This window comes from Orycteropus afer, unplaced genomic scaffold, assembly GCF_000298275.1.
Source record: "Orycteropus afer afer isolate SDZICR_OR568_19922 unplaced genomic scaffold, OryAfe1.0 scaffold00876, whole genome shotgun sequence".
NCBI lineage: Eukaryota > Metazoa > Chordata > Mammalia > Tubulidentata > Orycteropodidae > Orycteropus > Orycteropus afer.
Window position 1 is genome coordinate 195,811 of NW_006922463.1, and position 11,633 is coordinate 207,443.

The window sequence follows — 11,633 nt, forward strand, 5'->3', positions numbered from 1 at the left end:
GTTCAAACCCACCAGCCACTCCTCGGAAGGAAGGTTGGGCATTCCTACTTCCGTAGTGATACTGCCTTGGAAACCCAAGGAGGGGTCACTATGAGTCGGGCTGATTCAATGGCAAATAACAACAACAACAACAAGTTCCCAATATGACTGATTCTTTTTTCTTTCTTTCTTTAAGCTGTGGCATAAAAACAATAATTAACCTTCAGCGTCCTGGTGAGCATGCTAGCTGTGGTCACTCTCTGGAACAAGAAAGTGGTTTCACTTACCTTCCTGAAGCTTTCATGGAGGCTGGCAGTAAGTTTCTTCCCACTGCTCCTCTTTATGAATTATCAAAGACAGCACTTAGAGACTCTTTTCTGTTCTGCACTTAAGTTAAAAAAAGTTATGGAAATAAAAGCTTATTGCTTCGCATAGGGCTCATAAAAAATGAAATGAGCTGATTTTGACTAAATAATGCTACTCTTCTTCTTTGGTAGTCCTGTTGAAAGAACATTGTTTTTCCTGTGAGAGGGAATGTGGTGAATAATGTGTCTAATAATGGTTAACATGTTTAATTAATGCCTATAGAATTCCAGATGCTGTTTTCTCATTTAATCCTTAAAGCAGTTGTATAACATAATTGTTGCAAGTTGAACTGACTTGCCCAAAATGACACAGCTTAAAACTGACAGAATGTAAGACTATAGTATACCTTTTACTGCTACAGAGTTCTGCCACTCTAGGGACATTTGGGGACATTCAGTGTGACTCTTTGTATGACATTCCCAGAGGCTCCCCTATTCACAGGAGCTTCGGAATGGAATCTTGAACACGTAACATTCCAAGCCAGGTTGGAAATGATAAACCTATGCAATTTGGAACTTAAAGAAATGTTAAAAAAAAAAAAAAAAAAAGTTTGTGTCTAGCTCTTTTTATTGTTGTTTCCTTTTTTGAATCTAGGGGGAAAATCTAGCCATTCATCAGACATTTAGATATATTTCCATGCTAAAATTGTTTCCTCCACAGCCAATTAATTTTGGTGTGGATTATTAACATTATTAATTTGTAATTCTACTGTTCCATAATTTTTTCTGGCTGAGTTTTAGCAGGAAGCATCTTAACATAGAGTGTTCTTTGTAGGAATTATTAACAATAAACTTACTAGAAATGTAAAAGTTCTATCTTTCTAGGCCTGGGTATCCACTGAGATAATTTGCCTTGCAGTTTTATATCTTTTGTGAATCCACTATTTTTCTTCCAATGTCTTTGCAAGTTTTAACTGTATGTGGTTTTGTTCCTTTTCTTTTTTCAATCCCCAGTTTATTTCTACAATTTCGGATGGAAGGATTATGGTGTAGCATCTCTTACTACAATCTTAGATATGGTGAAGGTGATGACATTTGCCTTACAGGAAGGAAGACTAGCTATTCATTGTCATGCAGGGCTTGGGCGAACAGGTAAATAGTAGGAGTAGGTTTATTATTGTCTTGTAGGTATATTCAGACATACACAAAACCAAAAACCAAACCCACTGCCATCAAATTGTTTCTGACTCATAGTGACCCTACACGATGGAGATGAACTTCCCATAGGGTTCCTAAGGCTGTAAATCTTTGAAGCAGACTGCCTCATCTTTCTCCCATAAAGCAGCTGGTACGTTCGAACCACTGACCTTTTAGTTAGCAGCCAAATACTTCCAAATTCTGCAGGATAAGTATTTTTCAGAATCCTACCAAAGCTTCGGGGTCAAATAGAAGAAGTATTTTATTAAATATATTTGAAATATCTTAAGTAGTTTGTTATAATGACCATGTGTTCATGTAAGTATTCTTGAATGACTTAGAGCTGAAAACTCATCATATTTAATAACAGATGGGTCTCTAAAATGAGATAAACGACCCCCTGATTTTCTTCTTTAATGGAAAAAAAAATTCAACACCTCATTTTCATATGTAATGTACTTTAAAAGATGTAATTTGCCTCAACTGAATATTAATGAAAGTAGTAAGCATTATTTCACTTATTATGTTCCTTTTACATCTAATATTTTTTAAAATCGATAGCAATGGTGTAACTTGAAAACACTGAAGTTTGAGAGGGGTTGAGTAATTTGCTACATTTAGTAAGTGGCAGGGCCAAGATCTAAATCCATGGCTGTCTGATGCCAAAGCTCATGTGCTTTTTACTTTGGGAGGTGTAAAGATTTTGTTTGTGAAAGAGAGTCTATCTGTGCTTAGAATTCTATATAAAAATCAATGATTTTACTTAAAAATGAGGCAGAATCTCATTACAATGCTGGTATTGGGGTAAGGATCTTAGGGTTGAAGTCTTCATTGTCATCTTGTTCAACCAAACACACAATGCTCAGTTCCATCTACCATGTACCTACCATATAATCCACCCACCTATTTATGAATCCCTTCAGTGGTAAGGATTTAATTCTGTTTGAGATAGTTAGCTATTATGGTTGAGCCGAAATCTGGCAGTTCTTGGGGATTAAGAAGAATACTTTTAATCTCCTTTTCACATGATAGCTCTGCAGATATTTTATACTTACTCTAAAGATTTGTCATGATCTAGTAAGAAAGATATATTTATATTGTACCCTATCAAATTGACTCAATGGCAGTTAACAACAACAATGTACTGGGTGAACATGCAATTTTCAGAGCTTCTAATTTTTCATATGTAACAAGATAATCACAAATTTGGTGAATCGTACATATTGCCAAAAGGATTTGCCTTTTAATTTTATATTAATTATTGAGTTAATTATTACCTTTTAGCTAATTATTTTTAATTTGATATTAATTAACAAGAAAACACATAAACATACACTATTACACATAGTGTTTACATTATTAAGGTTAGTTTCCTTAATATTAAGTGCTTGTGGAAAAATAAAGTTATATCATGTTCTGAAGAAAAACACAAATTAGTGTAGGTACAAGTCTGGAAGAAGAATGGTCAGGAAGAAAACTAGTAGATTATAAATGTAAATAATCCCCAAAGAAAAAAACGTTCAAATGCCAAGGACAGTGCCAGGCCAGATTATGCCAACAACTTATGGCAAAGGTGGTAATGGCGGGGGAGTTGTAAGCACAAATTGTTGTATCTGATTAGGTGGAAAAGAACTGTTCAGAGTGGATAATAGAAGTAAAATTTACTCTCTTCCATATTGGAATTGAGTTTAAGGAATATAAATGGTCCAGACAATCAGTTCATTGACTGTCCCTTTCTTTGCTCCATACTTATTACTACCTAAAAGATGACTAAGGCAGTCCTTGCTTTCTAAAAGTTCTTGGTCAAAGGTACAGGGTACCATATAGATAGTAAATTGATAAACTTTTACATAGTAACAAACACCTGTACAAAAAGTTATAAAAGTTATAATTATAAATCATCCCTAAAATGTTCCTGTGTTTATATAATTCTTAACACAAACACAAGTTTTAAATCATCAAAGAGTTATCGATAAAAACATAGCTTTTCTTACTCTAATCTTCTCTTCTTCACTATTTAGGTGTTTTAATAGCATGTTATTTAGTTTTTGCAACGAGAATGACTGCTGACCAAGCCATTATATTTGTTCGGGCAAAGCGACCAAATTCCATACAAACTAGAGGACAACTCCTATGTGTAAGGGAATTTACACAGTTTCTGATTCCTCTTCGCAATATATTTTCTTGCTGTGATCCCAAAGCACATGCTGTCACTTTAGCTCAATATCTAATTCGCCAGCGTCATCTACTTCATGGTTATGAAGCACGACTTCTGAAATACGTGCCAAAAATTGTTCACCTAGTTTGTAAATTGCTGCTGGATTTGGCTGAGAACAGGCCAGTGGTGAAGGAGGTGTCAGAAATACCAGACCTCTCTGCTGAAATCGAAAAGACAGTTTCTGAAATGGTCACTTTGCAACTGGATAAAGAGTTAATGAGGCATGACAGTGATGCATCAGACCCTTTCATCCCCATGGCAGCAGCTTGTGAAAATCAGGATGTCATTCTTTCCAGTGAGCAAGAACTTGATCCCCTTTGGAAGAGGTGGAATGTTGAATGCCTTCAACCATTGACACATTTGAAAAGGCGGTTTAGCTACAGTGACTCAGATTTAAAGCGGGCTGAGTTACTTTTGGAAGAAGGTGTGACTCCATGGACAGTGCCTGCCCACGTCTTGCTTTGCCATAATGTCAAGCAGCAGAAAACCATAAGCCATTGTTATGTTCCACAGTCAGCACAGCTAGATTTAAAGAAAAAAACTTTGCTACGCAATACATTTTCTTTCTGGAATCAGGCTAAGTATGGAGGCTTGGAAGGACTCAAAGATGATGAATTACCACTTTTCCATACGAAGGATATTCCAAAGGAAGTACAGCGGAGTAGAACATTTTCCTCAAGAGTTTCAGGTTTATACCACCCTGGAGAACCAGTTACACCCAATTTTGTAAATATCCATAAGGAACCAAACCACTCTCACCAGCAAATGGACCATTGTCAGTGTGAAACTCATGACAGTTGGGGCCAGGAGTCCATCCTGGTGAGTGGTGGAACTTGCTGTCCCCCTCTAAACTGTGGCTCTACTCCTAAAGTGAAATTCTCTGTTGGACATAAAAACAAAGAGAGCAAAAACCCATCAGAAGTTGCTCCACAGGTTACTTTGCAATCTGAATTGAGTGTGGAGGCAAGAAGAATACTGGCAGCCAAAGCTCTGGCAAATTTAAATGAATCTGTAGAAAAAGAGGAAGTAAAAAAGAAGGTAGAAATGTGGCAGGTATTTGTATTTTATTTAATTGTGTGTTTGTATGTGTGTCTGAGCAAAAGTGTGTTTTCTCAAATTTATTTGTTACAGAAATGTAAAGACATATTTGTATAATACTTAAAGTTTTTACATTTTTATTTTATAATTGTGGTAAAATTCATATAATTGACCTAATTAACCTTTATTATTATTATTATTATTATTATTATTATTATTATTATTATGCTTTGGGTGCAAATTTACAGAGCAGGTTTGTTTTACATTCAGCTGTTCATGCACATTTGTTTTCACAGTCGATTACCATCCTCAACCATAAAAAACTCTCCTTCCCTCTCCTCCCTGTACCCTTCTTATCTATTCATTCCTGTCTGTCCAGCTTTCCTTCTATGTGAATGCTGCCCCTCTGATGTCTCATGGCTGGTTGATCTAAGGGGTGCATCTCCTTGGAGTAGGTATTCTGCACATTGGTCTTTCTACTGTTGGGCTGAGAGGCAAGCGAAATGGGCAAAGGATTTGAATAGTTAATGGAAGCGAGTCCATTTTTAAATATACTGTTCAATGACTTTAAGTACATCCACAGTGTTTTATTAAACATGACAACTATTTGTTTCCAGATCTTTTTCATCATCTCAAACAGAAACTCTCTACCTATTTAACATTAACTCACCATTTCTTCCTCTCTGCAAATCTCTGGTAATCTCTAATTTGGGTTCTACTTTCTGTCTTTATGAATTTATCTATTTCAGATACTTTATATAAGTGGAATCATACAATATTTTCCTTTTTGTGTTTAGCTTACTTCATTTAGCATAATGTCTGCAAGGTTCATCCATGTTGTAACATGTACCAGAACTTCATTCCTTTCTGTGGCTGCATAAAATTCCATTATATGTTTATCCATTCATCTATTGAAGGACACTTGGGTAGTTTCCACCTTTTGGCTGTTGTGAATTGTGAACATTAGTATACACATGTCTATTTAAGTCCCTGCTTCTTTTCTTTCAAGTATGTACCTAGGAGTGGAACTGCTGGGTCGTGTGGTAATTCCTTGTTTAGCTTTTTGAGAAGCACTAAACTGTTCCCTGGAGGAGCTCTCATAGCATAGTGCCTAAGGCACTTGACTGCAAACCAGAAGGCTGGCGGTTCAAACCTACCAGCCACTCCTAGGAAGGAAGACTGGGCAATCAACTTCTGTAGTGATACTGCCTTGGAAACCCAAGGAGGGGTCACTATGAGTCGGGTCTGACTTGACAGCACATAACAACAACAACAACAAACTGTTCCCTCAGGGGCTGTGATGACACAGTGCCTAAGGCATTTGACTGCTAACCAGAAGGTCCAAACCCAGCAGCCTCTCAGTAAAGATTTCCCATCTCTGAAACACAATGAGGTTTTCTATGAGTTGGTATTTATTTGATGCCAGTGAGTTTGGTTTTGGTTTTAAACTATTTCCTCAGCAGCTGAACCATTTTACATCCTACCAGCAATAGACAAGGGTTCCAGTTTCTCCACATCTTCACCAACATTTGTTATTTTATGAGTTTTTTTTTTTTTTGGATACGAGACTTTCTATCGGGTGTGAAGTTGTATCTCTTTGTAGGTTTTGATTTGTGTTTTCTTAATGATTAATGAAAGAGCTCTGGTGGTACAATGGTTAAGTGGTCAGCTGCTCATGGAAAAGCTGATAGTTCAAGCCCATCCAGTGAATCTTTAGGGAAGCAGATTGCTTGGTCTGCAATCTGTTTTCCTAAAGATTATAGCCAAGAATACTCTATGGTGCCATTCTCCTCTGTCATATAGGGTTGCTGTGAGTCAGAATTGACTTAATGGCACTAAACAACAACAGTGACTAATGACCTTGAACATCTTTCCATGTGCTAACTGACCATTTTTACATCTTCTTTGGAAAAATGACTATTTAAATCCTTTGCCCATTTTTTAATTGAATGGTTTGTCTTTTGGTTGTTAGATTGTAAAACTTACTTATATATTATATTCTGAATATTAGTCCCTTATTAGACATATGGTTTATAAATATTTTCTCCCATTCCATGAGTTATCTTTTCACATACTTGACAGATTCCTTTGATACACAAAAGTTTTCTAGTTTTGATGAAGTATAATTTTTCTATTTTGTGGTGGTGTTTCCTATGCTTTTAGTCTCAATGCCAAGGAATCATTGCCAATTCCAAAGTTATAAAGATTTTCCGCTGTGTTTTCTTCTAAGAGTTTTATAATTTTAGCTTTGGTATTTGGGCTTTTGAACCATTTTGAGTGTTTTTTGTTTTGTTTTGTTTTGTTTTTTTCATGATGTGAAGGTAAGTGTCCAGCTTCATTCTTTTGCATGTAAATGCCCTGTTTATAAGCGCCATTTGTTGACAAGACTGTCCTTTCCCCCACTGAATAATTTTGACACTTTTGTCAAAAATCAATCGACCATATATGTGAGGGTTTATTTCTAGGCTATCTATTCCATTCCATTGATCTATATGTCTAACATCATATCAGTACCACATTGTTTTGATTATTGTAGCCTGGTAGTGCATTTTGAAATAGGGACATGTGAGCCCTCCAGCTTTATTTTCAATGTTCTTTTGGCTATTTGAGGCCTATTATAATTCCACATAAATTTTAGGATCTCTTTCTATTCTGCAAAAAACTCCATTAGGATTTTGGTAGGGATTGTATTGAATCTTTGTAGCACTTTGGGTAGTATTGACATCTTAACAATATTAAATCTTCCAAGCTATGAATACAAGATGTCTTTCCATTTATTTAGGTCTTTAAATTCTTTCAGCAATGTTTTGCAGTTTCAATATACAAGTCTTTCACCTCCTTAGTTAAATTTGTTCCTAAGTATTTATTCTTTTTGATGCTATTGTAATAGAATTATTTTCTTAATTTCCTTTTTTGTTTACTTATTGTTGGTGTATAGGAATACAACTGATTTTTGTATGTTGAATTTGTATCACAACTTTGCTGAATTCATGTATTAGCTCTAACAGTTTGTGTATGTATGTGTATTGTTTAGAGTTTTCTGCATAAAAGATTTTGTCATGTACAAACTGATGTAATTTTACTTCCTTCTGATTTGTATGCCTTTTATTTATTTTTCATACAAAATTGCTTGCAAGAACTTCTAGTGCTATGTTGACTAGAAGTGGCATAAATTGAACTCCTTGTCTTATTCCTAATCTCAAAGGAAAACCTTTCAGTCTCTCACCGTTGAATATGATGTTTGCTATGGGATTTTTAGGGAGCTGTGGTGGCATAGTGCCTAAAGCATTTGACTGCCAACCAGAAGGCTGGTGGTTCAAACCCTCCAGCCACTCCTTGGAAGCAGGGTTGGGCAATCTACTCCCATAGTGATACTGCCTCGGAAACCCAAGGAGAGGTTGCTATGAGTTGAACCTGACTTGATGGCAGTGAGTTTGGTTGGTTTTTGGTATGGGCTCTTTATATACAACATTTATCATTTTGAGGAAGTTTCCTTGTGTTTCTAATTTATTCTGTGTTTTTATCATGAAAGAATTGGATTTTTTCAAATACTTTCCTGCATCAGTTGAGTTGATCATGTGGGTGTTTTTTCCTTCATTCTATTAATGTGGTGTATTACACTGATTGATTTTCTTATGTTAAAACACTTGCATTCTAGGGATGAATCCTATTTGGTCATGGTGTATAATCCTTCTAATATGCTGCTGAATTCCATTTGCTAATATTTTGCTGAGAATTTTTAAATCTATATTCATGAGGAATATTGGCCTGTAATTTTCTTTTCTTGTGATCTTTGGCTGTGGTATTGGAGTAATGCTGGCTTCATAGAATGACTTTGAAAGTATTCTTTCCTATTTTTTGGAAGAATTTTAGAAGGTATGGTGTTAATACCTCTTTAAAAGTTTTTAGTATTCACCAAAGAAGCCTGGGATGTTTTTGAGTACTGATTCAATCTCCTTAATTGTTTTGGATCCGTTCAGTTTTCTGTTTATTTTTTATTCAGTTTTGGTAGTTTGTATGTTTCTAGGATTTTGTCTATTTTATTTGTCTTGTCCAAATTTTTGGTATACAGTTATTCATAATATTCTCTTAAAATCCTTTTTATTTCTGGAAGGTTGGCAGTAGTCCCCACTTTGTTTTTTATTTTAATAATTTAAATATTCTCTTCCTTTCTCTTTAGTCAATCAAGCTAACAGTTTGTCATTTTTGTTTATCTCTTCAAAGAAAAAACACTTCTGGTTTTGTTGTTTCTATTGTTTTTTAATCCTTTATTTCCTTTATCTTCACTCTGATCTTTATTATTTACTTACTTCTGCTAGCTTTGGGTTTCATTTGCTCATTTTCATCTAGCTCCTTAAGCTACAATGTTAGGTTATTGATTTGATACACTTCTGTTTAATGTAGGTGATACAGCTATAAACTTTCCTCTTACTTTTATTGCATTACGCAAGTTTTGGCATGTTGTGTTTTCATTTACAGTCATCTCAAGGTGTTTTCTGATTTCTCTTTTCATTTGTTTTTCAACCATTGGTTGCTTAAGAATGTGCTATTTGATTTCCATGTATTTGTGAATGTGCCAGTTTTTCTCATATTTTTAATTTCTAGTTTTATTTTATTGTGTTTGGAAAGGACATTTTGTATGATTTAAATCTTTTGAAAAGCTTTATTGAGGCTTTTTTGTGGCCTACAATATGGTTTATCCTGGAGAATGTTCCATGTGTATTTGAGAAGAATGTGCTTTCTTCTGTTGTTTGGATTAGGTCATAATGATTTACAATGTTGCTCATGTCCTCTGTTTTCTTATTCATTTTCTGTCTGATTTATTATTGAAAGTAAAGGGCATTGAAATATCCAATTATTATTGTAGAACTATTTCTTCCTTCCATTGTGTCAACGTCTGCATCATATATTTGGAGGCACTCTTGTTAGGTGCATGTAAGTTTGTAATCATCACATCTTCTTGATGGATGAAACTTTTTGTTAAAATATATTGTTCTTTATCTCTCAAAACAGATTTTAACTTAAAGTCTATTTTATCTGATAATAACATCCTTTCCTGCTCTCTTTTGGTTTCTATTTGCACAGGTTTTCTTTTTCTGTTCTTTTATTTTCAACATCTTTGTGTCTTTATATCTAAAGACACTCTCTTGTAGATAACATATAGATGGATCATGTTTTGTTTTTTGTTTTAAATCTAGTCCATCACTTTCTGTCTTGAATCTGCTTAAGCTCCCTGGATGGAACAAGAGTTTTGCGAGTGGCTACTAATTAAAAGTTTGAACCCACCCACCAAGCAGCACCACAGAAGAAAGGTCTGGCAATATACTTCCATAAATATTACAGTAAGGAAAATCCTATGGAGCTCAGTTCTACTCATGGGGCCACCATGAGTCACAGTTGACTTGATGGCAACAGGCTTGTATTTTTGTTTAACACATTTACATTTAAAGTAATTATTGAGGATATTTAATAGTTATGATTATTCTTCTTATTTGTTAAGATACTATACTTAGGAGTCAACATGAGTCATTGTGCAGCGATTAAAATTTACAAAATGGTATTTTCCAGATGCCATTTACCGTAGGCAGTGCTTTATTGGAGAAAGTGCTTTATTGGTCAGAGTCACCAAAGTACAGCTTTCTAGAAAAATTTCTAGCTGTGCTTCTAACTTTCCCTGGACAGTTAATGGGTCTTTGACAATTTGCTTAGAAACTCTCTTTCAGGGCTTAATTATTTTTTCTAATAGAATATTAGGTTACTGACTATAAGGGCTGATTTAGGATGATTGTCTTATTCACTGACACTCAACTATGGAAAATAATAAATCATAATATACTAAAAAAAATAAATTAATTACTGATAAGGAAGAATTTACTTCCACTAGTTAGCTATTTGTTTTCTGTATGTATTATATGTATTTTGTTCTTTGATTTGTCCATTAGTGCCTTTTATGTATTAAGTTGAATTTTAAGAAAATAATTAAAAATAATATATAGAAAAGTTTAACTTAAGGATTATAATTAACATCTTACACTTAAGATAAAACCCAAAAAAAACAAATTCACTGCCATGGAGTTGGATCTGACTCATAGCAACCCCTCCTTGGGCTTCCGAGGCAGTAACACTACGGAAGTAGATTGCCCAACCTTCCTTCCAAGGAGTGGCTGGTGGGTTTGAACCACCAGTGTTCTGGTTAGCAGTCAAATGCCTTAGGCACTATGCCACCAGAGCTCCTAAATTTAAGGATTATAATTAACATCTTAAACTTATGATAACCTAAGCTGAATAATACCAACTTAGTTACAATAAAACACTCTGCCCCTATACCACTCCATTCCTCCCCCATTATGTTCTTTGTCAGAGGTTACATCTTCATACATTGTATGCCCATTAACACAGATTTATAATAATTATAATAATTATTTTATGCACTGCCTTTTAAATCCTATAAAAAATAAAGTTACAAACCAAAATTATAATAATACCAGCTTTTATATTTACCTAAGGAGCTCTGGTAGCATAGTGCCTAAGGCACTTGACTGCTAACCAGAAGGCTAGCGATTCAAATCCACCAGCCACTCCTTGGAAGGAAGATGGGGCTATCTACTTCTGTTGTGATACTGCCTCAGAAACCCAAGGAGGGGTTGCTTTGAGTTGGGTCTGACTCGACAGCACATAACAGCAACAACAAGGAGTTCTGTTGGTGTAGTTGTGAAAGCATTTCGCTGCTAACCAAAAGATTGGTGGTTCAAACCCACCAGCTGCTCTACAGAAGAAAGATGAGGCAGTCTGCTTCCATAAAGATTTACAGCCTTGGAAACTCAGTAAGGGTGGCTTATGAGTTGGAATTGACTTGATGGCAATGCGTTTGGTTTTTTTTTTTTTTTTTTTTTTTT

General features: G+C 35.1%; 1 protein-coding gene across 1 annotated transcript in view; it reads left to right on the top strand.

Annotated features, from left to right (window-relative positions):
- Window positions 1-11,633, top strand: part of PTPDC1 (protein tyrosine phosphatase domain containing 1) — a 33,101-nt gene that overhangs the window by 4,745 nt on the left and 16,723 nt on the right. Inside the window, exons 4-6 of the mRNA XM_007958205.1 lie at window positions 176-294; window positions 1,299-1,436; window positions 3,503-4,752. Of these exons, the coding sequence (XP_007956396.1) occupies window positions 176-294; window positions 1,299-1,436; window positions 3,503-4,752 (1,507 nt within the window). The remainder of the gene's footprint in view (window positions 1-175; window positions 295-1,298; window positions 1,437-3,502; window positions 4,753-11,633) is intronic.